At 40.3% G+C, this 22,695-nt stretch overlaps 2 protein-coding genes across 3 annotated transcripts; one reads left to right on the top strand and one right to left on the bottom strand.

Annotated features, from left to right (window-relative positions):
• Window positions 1-2,100: 2,100 nt before the first annotated feature.
• LOC146481901 (uncharacterized) lies at window positions 2,101-22,572 on the top strand. Of its 2 annotated transcripts, none has more exons than XM_085108003.1 (17): window positions 2,101-2,300; window positions 3,693-3,882; window positions 8,090-8,237; window positions 8,367-8,446; window positions 8,909-9,593; window positions 10,687-10,918; window positions 11,509-11,835; window positions 12,354-12,542; window positions 13,208-13,275; window positions 14,387-14,530; window positions 15,069-15,226; window positions 17,185-17,373; window positions 17,760-17,820; window positions 18,298-18,355; window positions 19,227-19,313; window positions 20,455-20,610; window positions 22,276-22,572. In XM_085108003.1, exons 1-17 carry the CDS (start codon window positions 2,208-2,210, stop codon window positions 22,333-22,335), a joined length of 2,925 nt encoding a protein of 974 aa, XP_084964129.1. In that variant the 5' UTR covers window positions 2,101-2,207; the 3' UTR covers window positions 22,336-22,572. The 2 variants fall into 2 exon arrangements, with proteins under 2 accessions (XP_084964129.1, XP_084964128.1); XM_085108002.1 differs by having other exon boundaries at window positions 2,102-2,300; window positions 8,894-9,593.
• LOC146481902 (uncharacterized) lies at window positions 4,204-8,005 on the bottom strand. The gene has a single exon (XM_085108017.1). The coding sequence runs from the start codon at window positions 7,377-7,379 to the stop codon at window positions 5,907-5,909; it is 1,473 nt and encodes a 490-aa protein (XP_084964143.1). The 5' UTR covers window positions 7,380-8,005; the 3' UTR covers window positions 4,204-5,906.
• Window positions 22,573-22,695: the final 123 nt, after the last annotated feature.

Below are 22,695 nucleotides of genomic sequence, written 5' to 3'. Positions count from 1 at the left end.
TTCAGCACGTGTTGAACGAGGCTTTTGTTGACCCAAACAAAGGAAATTGTTCAAAGCAACGCTGCTTGTTTTGGGAGCTTTTCCTGATAAAGAGTAGGTCACCGCTGATAAAAGACAAAGGTACAATGGAAGTTAAGAGCAAGACAGTCAAAGGCTGTCTGAAATCTATGCTAATGAAACACAAAGTGGTCTCTAACTTATGAAAGGTGCGAAAACAACTAAAGAGCTTCTACTGTCTGCTTTCCGGGGGTCAGGCATAAAATGCAGACAATGGCACTTGAAATAGGAATCTTCTTCTTCGTATTATCGAAAGTCTGTTACTGTATCGAAAGTGGGCTTTATAACTGATAAAGCAAGCCAGTGAAATGTTTAAAATTTGAAAATCAGCTTTTAAAATCGGCTCTTTTGATAGTTATGATTCTGTTTTGTCTTTCAAAGGATACCACGTGAAACTAAACATTAGTACGATCACAGCAGAGTGAAATATTTCCTTGAATTAACGTTTTGGCTCGTAGGGCGGGGTTCCATTAAAGTCTACTTTCAGCCAATTTTATCTGCCATCTAGTGTCAGTGTATAGTGTCTGCTATCTTTATCTCACTGTTGTCAAAGCACATGCAAAATAGACATTCTGTAGTGGATGTGTAGCATTGAATATTTACTTATTTATTTAATAATTAAAACGTGTCTAAAATCGAACAATTACATGTAGTTTAGCTTTCAGCCAACAAGTATTAGTAGTAATTACTCGGTAAAACCAGGTTACCTTCCGGGGATTTGGAAGTTAAGTTTATTTCGAACTTATTACAGGAACTGTTTCGTTTTTATATAACTCAGAGAATGTGAGACGAAGTCGTACTTTTACGAAAGCTGTGTGACCTCATATTGATAACTGGAAAAACCTCATTTGCATTTACTTTCAACACACTTATACATTCGCGAATGTATAAGTGTGTTGAAAGTAAATGCAAATGAGGTTTTTCCTTATCACTATGATGTTGAGTAACACTTTCTTGGCTTCGACAAGCAAAATTTCACAAAGAGCCAGGCAAAGAGCTGTGTGACGGGAATTTACTTTATCACGTGTGATGTGCGTGATCTCGGAGTGATCTCTCTTTACAGGACCTGTTTCACGAGAAAACTAATTTGGAGAATATGATCACATTTCCTTCACTTTCACCACTTATCTATATTCAATCCTAGCAGTATACAGGATGTTTGCCACATGAAACTAGCTCTCACGAGTCTCCTGTAGTTCAGTGGTAGAGCAACCGAACTAGTAATGATCGCTAATCAGAAGATCTAAGAGTCGACTCCTATTAGAAGAACTCGAATTTTCTTCAGTTTTCGGAGCATCTTGAGTCACTGACTGAAAAATACATTTATCATTTATCTTATTACTTCTGATAACTATGTAGTTTTGTTCGCGGCGTAAAATTTCTCAGTTAAAAAAAGATCGCTATAAGCGATAATATGACCTCTCAAATTAGCAGTACCTATGCATCTGTAGTTTTACATTCCTGGTCGAACATCAATGCTAACTCTCGGATAATCTACACGGTAGTCTATGGAAGCAAGCTCCTCATCCTGCATGAACCCCTCCCTCCCCTCCCCTCCCATACACACCCCCTCCTCAGGCTTCCCCACTCCTTCGCCTAGCCGGTGTCGAATTTTGTTCTTGCTTTCCCTACGGGTCTCATCTTTGTGAAAAGTCATGAAAACTTAAGAAAACGAACAGATCAAAAATGAATGTAAATTGCACATTAAAAAATGCTGTATGGAAAGAATTCACTGGAGAACGTTTTGAATTTCTTTTGAATTTCTCTCGCTATATAAACATGTATAATCAGGGATGGATCCATCCCTGATTATGGCTCCTGGTATATCTTCTTCCCTTCAAATTAGCCAGAAATAAGACATCACGTTCCGGCCTATTTAAAACTTTTATATCTCTACTCGAAAATTAGGACTTTTCGGATATCTTTCGTTTGGAGCATTACAGTTATCGGCAAAGATAATAGTTTAGGTTGTTTCAATAATTATTTGTTGGTGGATGGTTCCCAAAAATCATAAAAAGACTGGAACTAGTTGCATCAGCGGACGAACACCGCAGGCTCATAAACAATTCTAATATGGCGGATCAACATGAATCAACACGAATCAACAAAATAAAGCATGAAAATGAAAGTTAGAAATTTTAAATGCGATCATGTCATTCTTTAGTCGATCAAGGAGGCCAAAATCTTCATCTCCACGAGACACAAAATCCCAGACTTCCGCACATAATGTTAAAAATGCTTCGGTAAGTAAATGAATTAAGATTTCACTTCCGCAAATTTAAATAAGTAAAGTTACTTAAATCGCTTGTGCACAGTGATCTTAATTTCAAGCCTATCATTGATAGTTTCGTTGATCAGCTATCTCATCTTGCTAATTTCAAAGCCCTTGCATATATCTCTATGAAACTGTACTGTCCAACACAAACAATGACGACCTCTTCTACACGAGAACGGAGAAGAGCAAGGGACAATTTAGATGACTGTGATAATCCCTTTTCGTTGATTTTTTTAAGATGTAGTGTGGCTAAGGTGATTTTGTTTACATGATTTCTTCATTAGCATAAACAAATTTACCCGGGCATTAGATAAGTAGCTGTCTGACAGATTTACAACTGTGGTAAGTATGAACGAAACACATGCATAATGGAACAAGATGTCTTCTTTTCCCCCACTACCATGGTCAAGTTTTCAAATAAACCAGTCACAAGTGATCACCCAAACTGCCATGCCATTTCACCAATGAGGAACAACAATTTAATTATTAAAATGTTGTTCCTCGTTGGTGAAATGGTTTAATATGATGTACATGATTCTTAAGAGAAGTGCTATATTCTGACTGCACTAAGCTTTTTGATTTCACACAACTGCTCACCGGCAGCTTCTACACTAGAACGCTTAACACTCTCAGCCAAATCAGCTACTTATTTATAAATATGCTCTAACAAGGACTTGTTGTTTTCAGCAAGCAAACTACTGATAAATTCCCAAACTTCAGTGGGAACCGCCATGATGAAATAAATGCAAAGGAAGAAGACTCAAGGAAAACGAGCGGAAAGGATGAGCAACTGACCAAAAATGATCCAAATCTCTAGAACACCCCACAACCACCTGCTAACCTCGTAATCGTGCTGTCAGAATCTTTATTCCTGACTCATTCATTGACGCCATTCAAACATCAGAAATCACATTTTATGAAAGGTTTCACCTTACTTAGATCCAGGTCTAACCTCAATCTTATGCAATCTCTCGTAAAATGACATTTACTCTGAAATCAAAGTTAATTACCCTGATATCTGACAAGTCTCCATGGTAAATGTAATAAAAATGGGTTTTTCAGAAACTGATTGATTATTTGGAATAAAAAAGACAAAATCCTTCCAGAAAATACTAATCTTTGTAGATACAGAGGAATCTCGATTATTCGAACCCTCAATTTTTTAAACCAAAAGTTGTTTCCCTTGGATTATCTGTGGTCAGATTTTTATCTCCGAATTTTGGAACTCCTGATTTTTCAAACCAAATTCAGTTTCCCTAGGAGGTTGAAAAATTGGTATTCCTTGCCTTGAAATTCACAATGGTCTTGTGGTATGTTGCAATAATATATTTTTGTTCTTGGTTATTGTACTTTGGGATAGGGAGAGCAGACAGGAAATACTGATACTGGGACATCGTTATTCAGTGGGATGACATTAACAACTAGTTCTGCAAGCACAGCTTCCAGGGAAGGTCTAAGTTTGATGGGTCACAGTGACGTAACGCCAACAAAGCATAGTGGTGCAGCAGAAACAGCCACAGCAATCACACAAGACTTCCCAACTGTCCTTGGTATAGTATTCATACCGATGAATTACTATTAGCACATATTATAATTACTTGAGCAAGTGTGTCAAAATTATTAGTGTTGCGAAGAACATTTTAGTGGCTCAAGATAAAGCCTGAGGTTTTGAAATACAAGGTGGCAAAATGTATTTTACTCAACAAGGCAGGGATTTGGGAGCTTTTTGTTTTATGACAACAATAAATTAAAAGTATTTAAGACCAGGATGAATATCATCATCATCATCATCATCATCATCATTATGAACAGTATTATTATTATTTCTTATCAACTATTTCACGTGCTTAAAATGGATTTAGGACACAATAGTGTGTGTGCGGATGACGTCACAAAATTACTGGCGGCCATGTTGGAGGACTTACGTAATCAAAATGGCGACTGAAACAACAGGGGTTGAGCCTCTGATGCTCTCAAATTATAGCGAAAATCTTGAAGGCAAGGTAAAATATAGGTATCTCGATAAAATTTCTGAGATTGGTATAGATCCGCTTCTCATCCCAGCTAAAACGTTGAGCGAGAAATGCCTTCCACCAGTTGAATCCATGGATTTAAAACTTACTTTCGTATCTTGTGCTCGATACTAGATTTATTCCAACGCACAATTTAAAGCTTACAGAAGCCTTCAAGATTACAACCAGATGGTTAGTGGCTTCATTTCCAGTGTCCTTGGATGTATGATTAACAAGAGGTTTGTGGTGTTGGCCAAAGTAAGACATTCGCAGAGACTGAATGAACCACTAGTGCAATTGTGGATTATAACAAACGAATAAGGTACTGTGATGTCAGCACATTGTGCAGGGTGTATGGCTGGCCTGGGTGAGTGTTGCTCACATATAGCAAGTGTACTATTCTATCTTGAAGTTGTCACCAGACAAAACGGAAGATTAGCGTGTACGCAGGTTAAGTGTGGCTGGATTTTGCCAAGTTATGTTGAAAAGGCTGATTACGCCAGAGTTAATGACATCAACTTTTCCTCAGCAAGAAAACTGAAGGCAACCTGGAGAAGTCTTTAAACGATCTTAGTTTGTGCGGCAAGAATGATAACAGTGATCAATCCTCTACAGGGATAAAAGAATTACCTACAGTACAGGGGTCAGTGCAGCAACCAACTAAGGATGAACTTGAACAGTTGTACAGTTCTCTCAATGAATGCAAAGTCAAACCTGTTTGTCTAAGTTTAGTAGAAACATATGCAGATGAATTTATTTCAAAACGAGAGGGATACCATCTATCCGAGATTTATTTGATGAGAAATACATAAACCTTAATTATACTGAGCTACTAGAACAGTGCTACAAAGTTGAAATAAGCCTCACAAATGAGCGAATAGAAATGATTGAGAAAGAAACCATAAACCAAGCAAAAAGCAGTGCTTTCTATCATCACAGGGCTGGACGAATTGGTGCATCTCAATGGCATGCAGCATGTCACACTGATCCTGCACAGCCATCACAATCTCTTATCAAAACAATTTGTTATCCCGACGTGTTTAACTTCCCTTCTGCAGCTACAAGGCATGGCTGCAAACATGAAGAGTTGGCAACAGTGGCAATCGCTGAATATGAAAAGCAGATGAAGGCAAAACATAACAACTTTAAAGCAGTCAAGTGTGGTACATTCATAAACAAAGATTACCCATTTTTGCATGCCACTCCCGATTTCATTTGTTCCTATGACTGTTGTGGCCTTGGGTTGGGTGAGGTTAAGTGTCCCTACTGCATTGATGCGAAAGAGTTTGACTCTTATGTCAAACGTGGCAATGTTTACAGTGATCTTGAGAGTTTTAAAATTTTCAACTTTAATCTAAGTTTGTTGAAATTAGAAGATGTTTAAAATACCTTACAGCAATATTTCTGATATCTGATAAAATAAGGGACAATGTCAATCAGGACATTATAGCATTGCATTAATGTTATGACCCTAGAATTATGAGCATTATCAATTATTTTTTCAATAAGTGTACCAAATTGAAATGCAAAGCCATGTTTAGTTCACTTACAAAGAGTGAGTTTTAGTCAAATGGTATGATTGGAGGGCATAGATTCACTAATGCAGAACATACCCTGATGATTCTATCAATCAAAGGGGTTTCCTTCTCTTCTTTTTTCCTGCATGTGAGGTAATCTGTAGGTAATGTACTTTGCAAAATAGTGTATTTTTGTCTCAAAACTCCAATCACCCTTTCCACGTGTATTCGTACGTTTGCAATTTTTCTTGTCTTCTCCACATCGATTGGATCTAACTGACTTTTCCCTTTGGTAAAAGCAGGGATATTTAAGCTTGCCTGGTAGTACCATACGCTTTCATGGACAGTGAACCCTCTGTCTGCAAGAACTAAGTCTCCAGGCAACAAGTTTGTAAGGAAACCAGAGTTTTCAGTTACAAACTTATCTGATGCCCTACCACCCCATGCTTTACTGACAAATGAAATTGATCCTTGGGGGGTAATGCCAATGAGCACCTTAACGGTGTTGTGGTGCTTATAATTAGAAAATGTTTGTGCCCTTGCCAGCAAATTGGTAGGGCTGTCAATGAAAATCTCAAAACAGTCGATAATCACAGTTGTTTTAAGACCAAATGCATCTATGAAACATTTCGGCATGGTTTTCTGAAGGTCTTTGCGCTCAGGCCACACTATCAAAGGAGACAAGCGAATATCCATTACCTCGATCCATGAATTGAAGACTCTTGAAACAGCAAATCGAGATACACCAAACCGATAGGCGAGATCCTGGTGAGGTACGTTTAGCCGTAATTTCATAAGGACCATAATAAATTCTTGAAACTTGCTTAAGCGAGCACGGGAGAATTGCCTAGTTGTGTGAGGAGCAATAAAGGAAAATGTTTTTATCAAAATCTCGTATGAAGGCAATCCAGTGTAAAATTTGACCTTGTCATCATCATTACAAAAATACTCTTCATCATAAACTTGTCCTGGCGCCCCCTGCCGACCAGCTAGACAGGCAGATTCGTCTGTATTTGTGGCAACATGTTTTAATTTTAACTCTCTCATATCAGCTGTAACATCTTCGATGTCATCAATTAACGCTTCAACTGGCTCGCTAGCCTCCTCCAGTTTCATAACTTTCACTTTTTCCTTTTCTTCTCTTTCGGCTTTACGTTTTCTGCGCTCCTTTTTTCTTTTACTACGCTCCAGATTAGCTTGTGATTTTGCTGTTTCGTCGATTGATTTTTTCTCGTGACCAAGGTGCACAGTTGGGATCCAATCGGGATTGAATCTATCCCAAAGTTGGGCTGCTCTGCCACTGATAAAATGTTTCCCACAAACTCTGTCGTTTTCTAAAATCTTTTCTGTCAAGTCATCTCTGCTGATTGCCGCTAACCAAAGAGTACGTCTTTCTGATGACAATCTTTCCGTTTGTTCTCCTTGGTTTGTTAAAACTTTCGGAACACGGCAAAACGCTACATTCGGACACTTGTCGCTTTTGTTCCCACAACCAACAATTAAACAAAACGACGGCATTATATCAACAAGACCAATTCACACTCTAGTTTGATCGCTCGAAGGCTGCTTGCACTGAAACGCGCGTGGATCAAGGCAATTTTTCTCATAGAAACCATTTAAATTCGAATAAAAAAATTCAGGCAGACAAATTGTAGCGTGCAATCAATGAACCGAGACAAATCGCGCAGAGATACGCCGTGAGACTGGTAGATTTTACAATTTTTTGTCATGATTTCTTCACTCGTAGTCATGTCGAAAATGAAGATGATCCCAATTTATAAGAAACTGTTGCACTTAAACCAATTTTTATTAGTTTCACCGATTTTCAACACCGGGATCATGTTTTCAAATTTAAAAGTAATCGGGCCGACAAAACAAAGTGAGCGGAATAATCGGTTTTGGAAAGGGCTCAAAAAATCGATATAACGGGGCTTTGTGGTTGAAATATACCTTAAATGACAAAAGGGCACTGTAAATTAGCTACCTTTCCGATTTTAATTCACAAGGAAGGAAAGGAAAATGCGAGGTATATCTTGAAAGCACTTGCGATGCCCGCATTCTGAATGGTAAACACAGGGAAAACCCATCAAAGTGGTCCTCCAACATGGCGGACGGTAAATCAAGGGTCACGTGTCCGCACACACACTATATTGAAATAATATTATTGTTATCAGATTGGGATCCTAGGCCTGTGAACTGACCTTACTTTGTTGCGTTTCCCATTACAGCTAAATCTGAATCTGAACTTTTACCTGAACCAATACTGCCAACACCAGTTAACGTTCCACAACAAGTTAGTCAATCAACAACAAAAAAGAAAAGAACTCGGCAGACTATCAGGCCTGGATATGCAAGACAACCTGATACTAAAGATGGGTAAATATTTTCAATATGTGTACTAACCTCTTGTTCTTTCCTTACATCATCAGTCCTTGTATCACACCATGTAACATATAAGTCTGTGTGATTGTTGACCACACCCATTAACTTTTGTTGTTCCATTAGAGAACCTAGTGGACAGAGGCATGACGTAGCTGTGGAGAAGTCTCATGATACTGCAGAGCAAGGAAAAGTCATCAAACAAGGTACATTCTAATCGATCGGTCAAAAACTGTTTTTTTTTTGTCAGAAATAAATTTAACACCTACCTGTGTAAAGTAAGATCATACTTTCAAGAAATCCTCTCTTGCATTAAAGGTGATGTCTTGGTATATTCAGAGTCTCATCAAATTGGCGATAGCGTTGCTTCCGTTGCTTCTTTTTCATTTTAAGTGAGAAGTTGTAGGAAGTTGCAATAGTTTTCCAGGTTTCGGTGTCCAGGTATAATTGAGCACTTGAACAAGTTTCCAAGATACATGTCAAATTATTTGACTTGTCTTAAAACTTGTTCGAGTGCACATATTGATAAGGAGGTGTTGGAGGCATGTTCCTGATGTCAAAAGATATGATAATTTTCTATTGTTTTGGGCATAAATCTTTGTCAGCTGTAAATGTTTATTTACCATAATTTGTACTTTGCCACCTTTCTTTAGATGCTGCGATTTCAGATAACAGCACACAGCCTGAAGTTTCTACCCCAGTTCCTCAGACACCATTGTACTCTATTGGAACACCATCTTCATCAGAAGAAAACTTGTTTCTGGAAAGTGAGGCAAGTCCAGACAGTGACACTCTGAAAGCAGTGTCTAGTCAAGGGACATCAAAAGATCATTTTTCTTCAGATGCTCGAACTCAAGGCAACAGCGATAAAGAACGTAGATGCATCATGGATGCTTCCGGAGATAAAAAACGTGACAAAGACTTTGAAATAACCAGACTAGACAAAAACGTTGAGGTGCCAGTGCTGCAGGAATCAGATGGAATTGGTGATAGTCCAGAGCTTGATGAGTTTTTGGATGTGTTACAAAATCCTCCAGTGTCACAAAATGTTATGTTGGATGACTATTCCTCCTTGACTAGCTGTGCTGTTCAAGAGAGTGATTTAGAGAGAGAAATGACCAGCTTGCAAGCTGAGCTTGAGTCCAATGAAGAAGCTGACCAAAATTTAGAACAAGAACTACCACAATCAACAGGTGATCTTGGATCTTCCTCTAGTATGGAGAGTCATCACCTTGATGTGTCTGAAAAACCTGCGTCCCAGCTGGATGAACCAAACTATTCCATTAACCTTAGCAGTATGGACAAACTGAGCATTGGACTGCAGTGCATGACGTCACAGCTGGCTACTTTAAGGTAGGCAAACCATCTTTCTCTTCATAGGATCTTTCCCTCTGGCTTCTTAGATAAAATTAATGATAAGTAACAATCCGTTGGGATAATATTGTCACCATTTTGGCCTGCAGTTTAGTTTAATTCATGGTTTCACCAGTCATGTTTACTTACAACCTATAATACATATTCCAAAAATAGTTTCATTTTAATTTTTACCGCACCCGTAACTCTCTTTTTCTAAACAAGAGAATGTATTTTATTGATTTAAGGATGTTGTTTTATAAGTACTTACCGAATCATTTAATCTCTGCTGGCAAAAAGGGCTGGATGTGTGGACTCCAATCTTCCAGTTTATGACTGACTCCATTAGCTTCACCAGGGTCCCCGTCAGCCAGCCCATTTCAGGAGAGATCCAGGCAGATGACACTCATGGCTACCATACTGGCATGGAGAGGTTAATCCTCACCATAGTTCACCCTTCCTGGAAATACCCCTACTCTGCCTGTTTCCACCTCCTACGACGTGGACGTGGGGATTGGACTTTAGGAGGCACTTTTGGCATCTGTCTGTCTCTTTCCCAAAATTAATGTGCTATTCCGGAAAATATCCATACCGCCCTTAGGAGTCATTTTTTTCTAAGACCCCCTACCTACCCCTCTAGAAAATCCAATTTGGCTGCATACTTTTTTTATATTTTTTTTGGACTTTGAAAACCCCACTAAAATTTCCAATTTACCCTTTTGTGGCGGGGAGGGTGGTTGGGGTATGGAACTACACAATTTCTCAAACCAGGAGCTTAAGCACAGATGTTCGTGAGCCGCGGACGGCAACCGGAAGTCGAATGTTTCCTTTTTTGGCGCGTTTTTTGCTCCTCACAACGGACGGAAAAAGCTCTTGTTGGACGTCTGTGGCTTGACGTTACAAACGTGATGGTGTCCAAATGCTCCCAAAAGGAAACAATTCGACTTCCGGTTGCCGTCCGTGACTGACGAACGTCTGTGCTTAAGCTCCCTATTAGGAGCTCAAGAACTTTCTTTGCAGTCTTTGCCCATGACCAACTACAGTTTACTTTGCTAACCCATCTGTTGTAAATCATTTTTTGTTGCCCCTTAAGTAAAGGCAAGACATTCCTAAGAAGCCTCGAGGAGGAGTTATTCAAACTGTACAAAGAGACAGAGCATGTTGAGTATGAGAAGGAAGAGCAAGTTAAGGCACTCCAACTGGAGGAGAGTGAAGCTCTGGCAAATGACAACTATGATCTAGCAGAAGAGATCAGCAACAGAATGGAACAACTTAAAGCAGATTTGGAGTCTTCACGCTACAGACTACCAGCTCAGGATCACAAGGTAAACATTAACAGTAATAACCTTCATTTACCCTCGGCAGTGTTTATGGCACAAGTGCTGGTAGGGCAAACGTCACAAAGAAATGATATAAATTGAAACTAGCATGGTTAAAATCCCAACTGTCAGGAGGCACACCAGCTGGCTATTTACGAGCGTGGCCCAGGAGTTGAACTCGGGGCTACCGACAAACAACTCCAGCTAGCGGTCAGAGCGGGACTTGAACCCTGGACTTCCAGATTTCAAGTCCGACGCTCTAACCGGTGGGCTATGATGCCTTCCTCGCCATGCCTCCCCTTCCTAAGTTACTCACAGCCCATTCCACTCGTCAATTTTTCCTGTCCCCTGATCTCTACTGAGGAGCCTCCTTTAGGAACCTCACAGCTCAACCTTAACTATTTTATCCTACATGTAGATCTTAAGGTTATTGATTTAAGGTCTGGTTTCTGCGCTTACTTTTTACCCTCATTAAATCCAAATTGCCTATTTGCCTGGAGTTGAGTGTCTTGGGAATGAGAAGGGTGTAGGGTGGCAGGCTTCCATTTGTCATAGCACGAATAAAATGTCAATTTCCCTCTATTTTTTCTCGGAAGGTTGAGAAAGCTCTAAAACTGAGAGCAGAAATAGCTGAGAAAGAAGCTGAAATTTACAGATATAGTCAAGCAAAACTCGAACAAGTGCGCGAGGAACAACAAGAGTGTTTAACAAGCCACATGGGAATGACCACCGCCTGGAGTGCGAGGGAAAAGCAGCGTTTGAACGCTGATCGACAAAGATTAGAAAGAGCTAAGGATCACTTGAGGCTGGACAAAGAACATATGGAAACTGAGAACGAGGAATTAAGTAAGGAGATTCTTCAGGAAACAGAGGAGTTTCAGACGAGGAAAGAGGAGCTTGTGCAAGAGAGAGGGTTACTGCAGGTAAAGACCAACTATTACGTTCAATTGGGATGGCGCAGTGGTGAGAGCACTCGCCTCCCACCAATGTGGTCCGGGTTCGATTCCCGGACTTGGCGTCATATGTGGGTTGAGTTCGTTGTTGGTTCTCGTCCTTGCTCCGAGAAGTTTTTCTCCGGGTACTCCGGTTTTCCCCTCTCCTCACAAACCAACAGTTCCAATTTCAATTCGATCCGGAATCTGAGGGCCACAGGTCTGTCAGTTGTAAAAGACTGTTAAAGTGCCACCCTCGTTAAACAAAGTTGATTAATAATTATATGAAGTTTGTCAAACATCCCTTAAGCCCTGTTTTACAAGAACTTTGAACTGTTCGTGAACCTTCCGAAGATTGCCGTAGGAGATTCACACTTTTCCGAAGGATACCGCTCATTTCCAAAAAATTTCTAACATGCAGATCGCTGACCAATTTTGTGTTGTCACTTCCCTGCTAATTTCTTTGTCGAAAATGGCGTTTTCAGACATGATTCTACTTTTTTTTAAAGGAAGAAATTTCCGCTTTGGAAGCAAAGCTTGCCAAGTTAAAGGAGAAGGAAGAAAAGTTTACTGAAGCCATTAAACAGGAGGAGAGCAAGATTGAATCGGTTAAAATGACATTCAGTCCTCAACAGAATGCTCTTGATAAACGGCAACAAGAAATAGAAGCAAGAGAGAAGTCTCTGAAGGAAGAATTTGTGAGTGAAAACAACCTTGCTTTATTCAATATTTTAAACTGAATCTATAGAACTCCAATAGCACGAGCTAAGCATTTCATCAGAGATCTTTGAACTGACTTTAAGGGAGGGCTATTAAGGAAACCAAGAACTGCTATACGGGCTAATATCACTTTATTTGGGAATGCTTGGAAAGTCGTCGATACTTCCAAGCATTATCGTTGTGGCATCCCTTGGGAAGGTTATTGACGGGTTTTGCACACAAACTTAATACTTTATCTAGCCCCCTGCTAATGTGAGCATAGGGCAAGAGTTTGGCAGGACCTTTCTCATCTCACTTCATCTAGCCCCCCACTAATGTGAGCATAGGGTAAGAGTTTAGCAGGGCCTTTCTCATCTCACTTCATCTAGCCCCCCACTAATGTGAGCATAGGGTAAGAGTTTAGCAGGGCCTTTCTCATCTCACTTCATCTATCCCCCCACTAATGTGAGCGTAGGACACGAGTTTCTTAGGGCCTTTCTCTGATCTCCATCAAAGGCACAAGATGGCCAGACACAAGCAATGCCAAGAGCTTGGGGAAGTCGCTGTAGAGACTAACCGCTCAAATGTGAGCAAGGCATTTACCCCTCATGCCAAATAGAAAGCAGTGTTCCGTTAATATTACAGTTTACTTTCCTTTCTTTAGGAGTTGCTGCTGTCGACGCAGAAACAATTTGATGAGAAAACAGAAGAGCATTGCGCGAAGGAGAAAGAGTGAGTACCGAATCACAGAATGCAAACATTTCGATGCTGTTTAAGCCCCAACAAGCACAACTTGTCTCGGAACACGTTTTTTGAATAGTTACACAAAAAGTTACAGCGTTTAGCATAGCATCCCGGCAACTGATTCAAACTTTGTGAGACAGGTTGCTACAAAATGTTTAACTGTTGCCAAAAAATCGACAACAAACAATAAAAACGCAAAGCCTTTGCGTTTTTATTGAAATGAAGACTAAAATTGGAAATTGAAATGAAGACTAAAATGGCCGAAAAGGAAAGACTGAAAATGTGATATTTTCGCTCTTGCCTATTTCGCCCGTTTCAGCCTTTTTTCACCCCAGTTATCTTACTCTTGGTTGGCGAGGATGCGGTAAAATTCATTTTTAGGGTCTGCTCTTAACGCCAGCAGAGCAATGGAACAGTAGCTCAAGGCCTTGTGCAGTGGTCGTGTGTTGTTGAGGCCTAATGCTCCATTAAGAGTTACGCGGGATGCCGTCCAAGTCTCAATATTTTCAGGCTTTCTTTTAGTTGCGAACAAAACTGCGATTGTCGTCCGTGTCCTTAAATCTTTCATCAACGGTTCAAATATATCATATTTCATTTTTTCAGTCTAATTTAGGCGTCCTGTTCTTGACTTTTCACACAACGATGTGGTGTTAAAATCGTCCCATTTAACTTCACCTTAACACGCGGTGTAAACGCTTCCTTGTGTACCTCCTAACGCCGCTTATTGACATTCCGTTATTAAAGTACTGACGGTGAAAAGGAGTAAAAACATGCGGGTTTCCTCGCCAGTGTAAACTAGCCTTCTGGTGTGAATACGATCGAAGATGTTTTTTGACCAATCAGGTCAATAACCAGAGACATTTATACCGTCTACTGATGTTCCACAATTTACTTGACTCTGAAGATGACTTCTGCTCAGGTTGTCGAAACGTCAGTCGATGTCACCTCGAACAGTCCTTCTCTGGACTACACTCACCCGGATGATCACAATTTACGTATTTATTATGTTTTCAGCTATGAACTAATGAACAAACTTTTAATGTTATGGTAACATTTAGGAACAAGTGAGTTAAACCCCGTTCTGCTTTGCTTTATTCAGGTTGACGGAAATCATTTCCACTGCCTCCGATGAACTGAACAAATCCACAGAGGTTATTAAAGGTCTGGAAGAGCAGCAAAAATTTGTTCAGGAATTTCTTAACATGGAACATTTTACTTTCGATACAGATTCTAAACTGGCAGGGTATGTAGAAAAACTTGTTGCTTCTTCCCGTTCTACCAACTTATTCACTTTAACATACACTGCAGAGTTAACTTTCTGATCCATCATTTGTGTCCTTAGTGCTAGCGGTATAACATTCATTTGTACCCTTCACATTCACATTGCTGCAATTACCACCGTAATCATCCACGACTTGCTCCCGACTGGCCTCGTAGCTCAGTCGGTAGAGCAACCGACGATCATCTTCGGAGATCGTGTGCTCGATTCCGACCGAGGTCGGAGATTGTTTCTTTGCCTCGTGCGATCTCCCATTTCCTTACTAGGGATAACGCTCAGTGGGAAATTCATGGATTCACTTAGCACTTTAACATACACTGCAGAGTTAATTCTCTGATCCATCACTTGTATCAACTAATTACTCTTGTAGGGTTTGTACAGAGTCTGAGAATCTGGAACTATTTTCTCAGGCCAGCCACTTCTAGTTCTCAGCTTGCCACTTCTTACATGTATTTGGAACGACCCAAGCCCCTTATTATACGCCCTTTATACTTCATTTTAGCCTTCATGCCAAGCAGGATGAATTGTCTCAGCAAATCAAGACCTTGTCTAACGAAATCCAGCTGGAGCAAAGAGGCGTGGTCACACTGCGGAAGAGTCTAAACGAAATCGAGGCTCAAATCTCTGATCTGGACGTTGCCAAGGAGATAGCAAAGCAAGGTAAATACAAAGTTCAACTGCAGGCGACAGGTTAGATTGTAACAAACAAGAGGTCTTAGCTTTCGCCAGTAAAGGGTACCGGACATACGGTGAAGCAATGTACGTAGACTTGCCGCAATTCGACAGTTGAAGCTAACTCCCGAAACATAAGCGATGGGGTCGCGAAACACGGGCGACGAAGAAGAACCTACGCTGTGTGTTCCGTCAGACAAAGAACTTAGCCAATGCGGAGGGAGAATTGTATTTATTATGAGTTAATTCGATCTAAAACAAAAAGAAACTATCGTAGGCACTCGGCCTTACTAACGCTCAAAATGAAACAACGGATTGAACGAAACAAACAAAAGAAAATTTACTTCTGTAACTTCTCTCCGCAATTGAAGTACACGTAAAATGATCCCAACATAAATTGCAACAATGATTCCTCAACAGGTTAGCACGGGTAAGCTCAATAATTGAGACATAAATTGTATCATTGCTTTCTCAACAGCCGAGCTTAGCATGGGCGCAGCAGCGCACTTAAACAGCGCGCTTGGGGATAACAATTCAGAAAATGTAAATGTTCAACGGAACATTCTGCGCAACAGTTTCGAAGTAGATTACAGGAGTTAAAACAGGGATGAAAACACCTGGAATTTTTGTCTTTTCAAGGAAAAAAAATGTCAACGTACCTTTGAAGTTCCTTTTTCTTTTTCCTCTGTTCTTCAAAATAACTTAAACTGCTGCCATTCCCCATTTATTAGGCAAAATGGTCGCTTAAAAACAGCGGTCCCGGTGCGAATGATTTTTGTTTTGCGACTGAAAACTTTCCTTTGTGACGTAACAAAGGAGGAAAAACGCGCGCGCAAAAATAAGCCAATCAGATTCTCTTGCAGTTTACGTGATGCGAGCGTGCGCAGCGGATGTCGAAACTGAGCAATACGCCCAATCAGGCGTATATAATTTGTGTGCTTCTGGCCCTAAGTAAAACCTGCTAAGCTAAAACGAATAAAACAAAAACAACAACAAAGGAAATGACGATTTGGCCCGACAGTATCGGAGAGCAATCGACGTACGTGTATTTCTAGTAACAAGCAAGAGGTGCAACACTGTACATAAACTTGACGCAATTCGACTGCTAAGGCGAACTCCCGAAACATAACCGATGGGGTCGCGAAACACGGGCGACGAAGAAAAGCCTACATTGTGCGCAACAGTTTCGAAGTAGATTACGGGAGTCGAATCAGGGAATGGAAACACCTTGCAATTTTTGTTCCGCGCAATTTTGCTGCGTGTGTTAGGAACGAACAGCGCGCGTCGTAAAATCTCGCACCTGTCTCTTTTACTGTTCTTTTTTGTCTTTTCAAGGAAAAAAATTGTCGAAATACCTTTGAAGTTCCTTTTCCTTCTTCCTCTGTTCCTCGGAATAGCTGAAACTGTTTTCCTCTCCGATTTATTAGGCAAAATTGTCACTTAAAAACGGTACCTCCGATAGTCATGATTTTTGTTTTGCGACTGAAAACTTTCCTTTGTGACGTAGCAAACTAGGAAACGCGCGCTCTTAAACCAACCAATCTAACTATCTCTTACAGATTACGTGTTTCGAGCGCGCGCAGTGAATGCCGAAACTGTTGCTGCTGAAGACCAAGCATTACCGGGAAAATTTTCTTCAACTTGCGCAACAAATTTTCATGTTGCAGAAATTAGACAATGTTTCTACTTTTGGCAATATGAAAATTTGTTGCGCGCGGTGTTAATACGGGCAACAAAAAATCGCAACTTTCAGTTGCAACATTTGTTGCGCGACAAGATGTATAACTAAAGTAGTTCGGTCTTTGGCTAAGTTAGGACAAGGTCTGTAGGACTCAGAACTCGAGGCACAAACTTTCAACCGTTGTCAAGCGCCGAATACTTGAGAAGTCAAGTTGTTACTGCTTATTTGATTGGTGATTTGACCTGTGTTTATCTCTTTTATTTAGAAAGAAATTTCAAGGAAGCTAAACGGTTGAAAGAGGAAAGAGAAACGTTAACGCAAGAGGGAGTTGAAAGCCAAGGGAAACTCGAGTCTTTGCTACAAAAAATCGCCGGAGATAAGAAATTGCTGGAGGAAGTTGAGCAGGAGAGTAACGACTTGGATTCGGAAATCAGCGAACAGGATCGTGCGGCCGGTAAAGGTTTTCATTTTGTTTTTTCGCCTTGACAGGTTTATGCACATGCACAGAAATATTTTAAACTTTCCAGCATTACACAGCTGTGCAAAACAATTTCCAGTATAATTTCCGAACCGAAAACAGCTTGCCTTACGATTTACTAAAACGGTGTATTGTATTTATGAATTTACGGTATGCATATGAAACAGGTTTCATGAATTGATACAGAAGGCGAACCTCTTAAATACAAACACCAAATTGATACAACTTAGAAACTGAATATCACTTTTTGCTTCATAAGGTGAGTTGCCGAAGAGATTTGTCCCGAAATCGACACAGTTTCCAGTCTGGCCTGGCCGAGGTTGGTTGGTAGATACAGACTAATGTAAACTATCTTTATTTAGCTATAGTTACAGTGGAGAAGGCATCTCTTGTGATTCAAGCACTTCGGGGACAAATAAACAGGTAAGGACTCTTGGCAGAAATATTGATAAACAAAAAGGTAAATGTAAATGTAATTTATTTACCCAAGAAGCACCAAAGAGCTCTAGAAGCTCGTTCAAAGGTGTCCTTGCGTTCAGGTCGAATTGGAATTTGGAAATGTTGGTTTTTGTGGAGGGAGTAAAACCGGAGAACCCGGAGAAAAACCCTCGGAGCAAGGACGAGAACCAAGAACAATCTCAACCCACATATGACGCCGAGCGGGAATCGAACCCGGGCCACATTGGTGGGAGGCAAGTGCTCTCACCACTGCGCCATCCCTGCTCCCCAGAGCTGGCCTACCTGTACAGTACGGTCTTCCTTCAAGGCGTAGAGTTAAACGTGTTTTTTGTTGTTTTTAGGGTGAGCGGTTAGAGACGTTCCGGTATATAACAAGTTGCGTCGTAAAGTGACGGGATGCAAACATGTTAAACTGAACTTATTCGTTATTTATTTGATTAGAATCGGGGAGGACAATCTTGTGAAGACGTTACTGGAGACTGAAGCTAAAACGTGCCAAGTAAGTGCGGAATGATTGATTTAAGGAGTAATTTAAAAACTGCATTGTCTCATCGTTTACGGTTTAACGCGGGGACGAATGAAGAACTACGAACTATACTATCCGACCGACTACAACAACAACAAAAAGGAACAAGGAAATAATTAGATCGACATGTATGCTATCTTCCCCCGCAGTCGTTTTTAGAGAAGTCATATTCTTCTCCCCCAGAGGCTAATACCACTCCCAAAAAAAAGACTACGAGGGAGGCTACATCAATCCGTGAATCCCCAAGATTCCCGGGCAATCGACCCACTGGTCAATGGTTTGATAAAAGAGAGATTTAGCATCGCGTATACGTGAAACGCGGACGGCAAAAATGACCACGTGATCACGATTTTCCCGCCATTTTTCGCGTTTGTCGGTTGTTGTTTCTACGTGAAAACAGGCTATTTTGCGTTTGCCGTCTACGTGAGAACTTCGCAAGTATTTCTTCCTCTTTTTCTTATACATATAATCAATCAATCAATATGTTTAATGTGGTCAGTATATAAGTAGTTAATTGTTGAAAACAAGTACCCCAATAATTTTTCCGGCAAGTCATACTAAGGCAAATAAAGTTTCATGTTTAAAATCCTTCATAACTCACTCGTTACTGCACTTTTCTTCATGAACTTACCACAGTGAGTCGCAAAACATCTTGTAATGTTGCCAGCTTGCAGTGTTTACTAGTTTCAGTCCATTGCGAGTTGACGTAGCACAGGCGAAGCTAAAGTCAAACGAGGTTCACGTTATTTTACGTCAAACGTGAAACGGCAAGGTGACGTTTGCCGTTTCACGTAAACGCGATGCTAAATCCCTCTCAAGTGTTATTCAATATTTTGTCTTTTAGAACCTCATATCAGACTTGTGTAAAAAGCACGATATTTCAGCGCCAGATGTGGACTACAATCAAGCCGGTATTCAGAGAAACTCTCGAGTAAGTCGCATTCAGGTTTGGTAGCATTGTCATGTAAAAGGCAAGGTACGCACCCTTTGCCATGTTCATACGAGAGAACCTCTTATTTGGGCTTGTATTAAATACAAAAAAACTCTACGACCTACTATGCTTATGAATTTGTGGCTGGGTTAATCTTAAACAGTTGTAATCTTTGATTTTTCTGTTTTTTTTTTCTTTTCTTTCTTGTTGATCGACATCTGTAGCAGGACATCCAAACGTGAATCTTGACAGGAAACCAAGTTTTCATAATCCTCATGGTTTCTTGTTGTTTTCCTCGCTATTTCATCTTCGTTTGTTTTTCGTAAGTCTCTATTGTATAGTATGCCAAACTAAAATAAAAATAAACATAAAAGCCAAGGTGTTCCAGAAAAGATGAAATAAAGGTATTGTCAGAATGACGCAACAATTATTCATCAGAATGACTGCCAGCTTTTAAGAAACCTTCATGTAATATGTCAAAAACGAGGGCGAGTGCTTTATCACGGGTTCCAAATACCGAGAAACAGATGAAAGCACGAGGCCGCAGGCCGAGTGCTTTCATCTGTTTCGAGGTATTTGGAACCCGTGATAAAGCACGAAGCCCGAGTTTTTGACATGTCTTCTCAAATGAAACAATAAGAAATTAATCTCATTAAAATGCAAATGTTTGATCTCAGATGAAAAACATGTTTCATCTCAGATGAAAACCTGGTGGTGTTTCATCTGGTGTTTCATTGGGGTATCAAGATTCATCCACCTGACCGAAATGGAGGTCATTTATTGGCTTTTGACTGCATGAATTATTAATGAGTTTGAGAAGTAATATGTCAAAAACGAGTGCGAGTGTTTCATCAGGGGATCCAAACACTGAGAAGTAGGTTGAAAAAACGAGGCGCAGCCGAGTTGTTTCAAACGACTTCGAGGCGTTTGGATATCTGATGAAACACACTTTCGAGTGTTTGATATGGCTTCTCAAATGATCAGTAATTCTTGGAGAAATTGCAAGGCTAAAGTTCGCAAAATTATTTGGTAATTAGGAACACACATCCAGACCACGGTCACAGTAGCGATTTTCTTTGTTTTCTCTTGATGAATTATTAATGAGTTTGAGAAGTAATAATGAAAGTGTTTTATGTCTTAGGAAGCGGCAGCTGAGCAGGAAAAGGTCTCAAAATGCGAGGGCTTTGAAGAGAAGGCAAAGAATTGTGCAGAGTTGATGGACAAACTGAATGAACTGGAGGGAAGGTTGGAAGCTGTGGTGGAAGTGGAAGACTTTGACGAGGCACATATCCTTTTAGTAATTAACAGTCCCCTTTCTAATGTGGTGAAGCTCCCTTACGGCAATCTTCACCAATATACCTAGTCTGTACAACAGACGGTTAATGAGCGCAAGCAGCAAACTCGTGTACATGACAACAGTAGAATTCCCCTCCACAAAAATCCACAACCCCCATTCCCAGAATAAACACAATCCCACTCAATAGGCACACAACAAAGGGGAACTACACTACTCTGTAACTTTAACCTTCTGCAGAATAGTACCATCTTCTATAGAGCAGTTTTCAATTGAGTGTCGAAAGTAATTGCAAGTTTGCTTTGGTTTTGCGTCTCTGCGCTCTGTGATTGGTTAACAAAACTCGCGCTACTTTCCACCCAATGAGCAACGGAACTAAAACCAATCGTGCCTCGCTCGTACGCTTTTTCCCGCGCTTGGCACCGGTTACATGTATTTGCTTTGGCTTTTAATTGGTTCATTGCGATGTTTACGTCTGTCATTATTGGCGATAGTAATTACTTTTGTTTTTGTTTTTGCGACATTCAATTAAATACCGCGCTAAAATAAAACCTTAGCAATTACGTGAAACAAGATAATTGGAACAAAAATTTGGGGTGCGTTTTTTTGGGAGAATCCAAAAACGGATTTGTGATCTCAGGATATTCGGATCATGCCGCATCAAAAGAACCGACGAATCGACTCCCAGAGTGGATTTGTCGGTTCCTTTGATGTACTATGATCCGAACGATCTGGGATCACAAGTCCGTTTTTGGATTCTCCCAAAATAAACGCACCCTTGATTTGGCAGCAAATTTTTTGATTACGAGCAAATAATTAAAGTACTGATTTTGAACTTCGAATGTTTACACCTCGTCTTTCTCTAGTAAACCCGCCCCTTTAAAAAAGGATTAAAAGTGTACAGCAAGTGTAAGCCTGGTTTGAAAGGCAGTAATGTAACTTGCGTCTCTTAATTTCCACGACGATTGTTACAAAATTACTAGTGTCCCTACATTGAAACACTACCAGTATAGATCTCGCTAAATCTACACTGGTCAAAATCAACGAAATATGTCCTCTGGCACTAACTCAATGCTATAGTGGGCAAACATCAGCTTAACGCGGAAGGTATTCGTACCAAGGTCCAAAGATCTGGAATTCCCTTCCTGTTACAATCACTTCTCTGTCAAGTTTTCCCGACTTTAAGAAAAAACTGCTAGAGTTTTTAGTAAAATAATTACTGAATTGGCAGAGCCGCACATTTGTAGCACTATCAATGTAAGCATATTGTTACGTACGAGGTGGCTTTAACTATAAGCCTGGCCCCAGTTGTTCAAAGGCCGGATAACTTTATCCGCTGGATAAGGCACTATTCGGGGTCTAAAATATGCTTCACGTGAAACGTTGTCCAAGGTTTTCGTCCACTCCTAAACTAGACTGTGCTTAGAGTGTGCATATTCGCTTGTACACGATGAAATACTGAAATCTTTGCACAGATTGAAACTGTCGGATGGTGACTTATCCACTGGATAAAGTTATCCGGCCTTTGAACAACTGGGGCCTGGTGGTTTCTAGAGGTCACCTTGCCATACATTAAACTATGGATAAATTGTAAATATATTGGAAAAAATGGCAATTAAATGTCAATGTCAATGTACTTCCCTTGACGTATCATCAGATAGACTTCAGCAAGAAATAACCAAGCTTAAAGAGACGATAGAGAAGAGCGAGGAAGAGACCGTCACCTGAGACAGGCGATTAAACAGCAGGGATGTACATCATCAGGAAAAACATAGCTGTTTGAAGACTTAACTTTTCTGAATTTTTCAATGTGGTTAGGCCGTCTCGAGTTCGCAGAAAGTGAACTTAAGTTACAGTGTAATATTATGAGTACTATGAAAGGCGAAACCCTTAAAAATCCTAGAAAAGAATTTGGGATACCAAAAAAAAAATCTTTGACCTTGGCTTGATTCGTACTATGGCCTCGACTTACGACTAGATCTACCGGCGCTCTAATCGCTACAATGGAGAAATTATAACCTGTACAATGTCTGTAGGTGGCGTAAGAGAGTATAAAAAATCGTGTGAAAGGAATCGATCGGATGAGAC

This window comes from Pavona decussata, unplaced genomic scaffold, assembly GCF_977016875.1.
Source record: "Pavona decussata unplaced genomic scaffold, jaPavDecu1.1 SCAFFOLD_48, whole genome shotgun sequence".
Taxonomy (NCBI): domain Eukaryota; kingdom Metazoa; phylum Cnidaria; class Anthozoa; order Scleractinia; family Agariciidae; genus Pavona; species Pavona decussata.
Note: the sequence above shows the minus strand (reverse complement) of the source record. Positions and strands in the feature narration are given on the sequence as shown.

Bases quoted from the DNA above. Each gene is read 5' to 3' on its own strand.
- LOC146481901 (XM_085108002.1), top strand. From the start codon at position 2,208: ATGTCATTCTTTAGTCGATCAAGGAGGCCAAAATCTTCATCTCCACGA. The intron at 9,594-10,686 runs GTAGGCAAACCA...TTGCCCCTTAAG, and splicing joins TCACAGCTGGCTACTTTAAG to TAAAGGCAAGACATTCCTAA. The intron at 12,543-13,207 runs GTGAGTGAAAAC...TCCTTTCTTTAG, and splicing joins AGTCTCTGAAGGAAGAATTT to GAGTTGCTGCTGTCGACGCA.
- LOC146481902 (XM_085108017.1), bottom strand. From the start codon at position 7,379: ATGCCGTCGTTTTGTTTAATTGTTGGTTGTGGGAACAAAAGCGACAAG.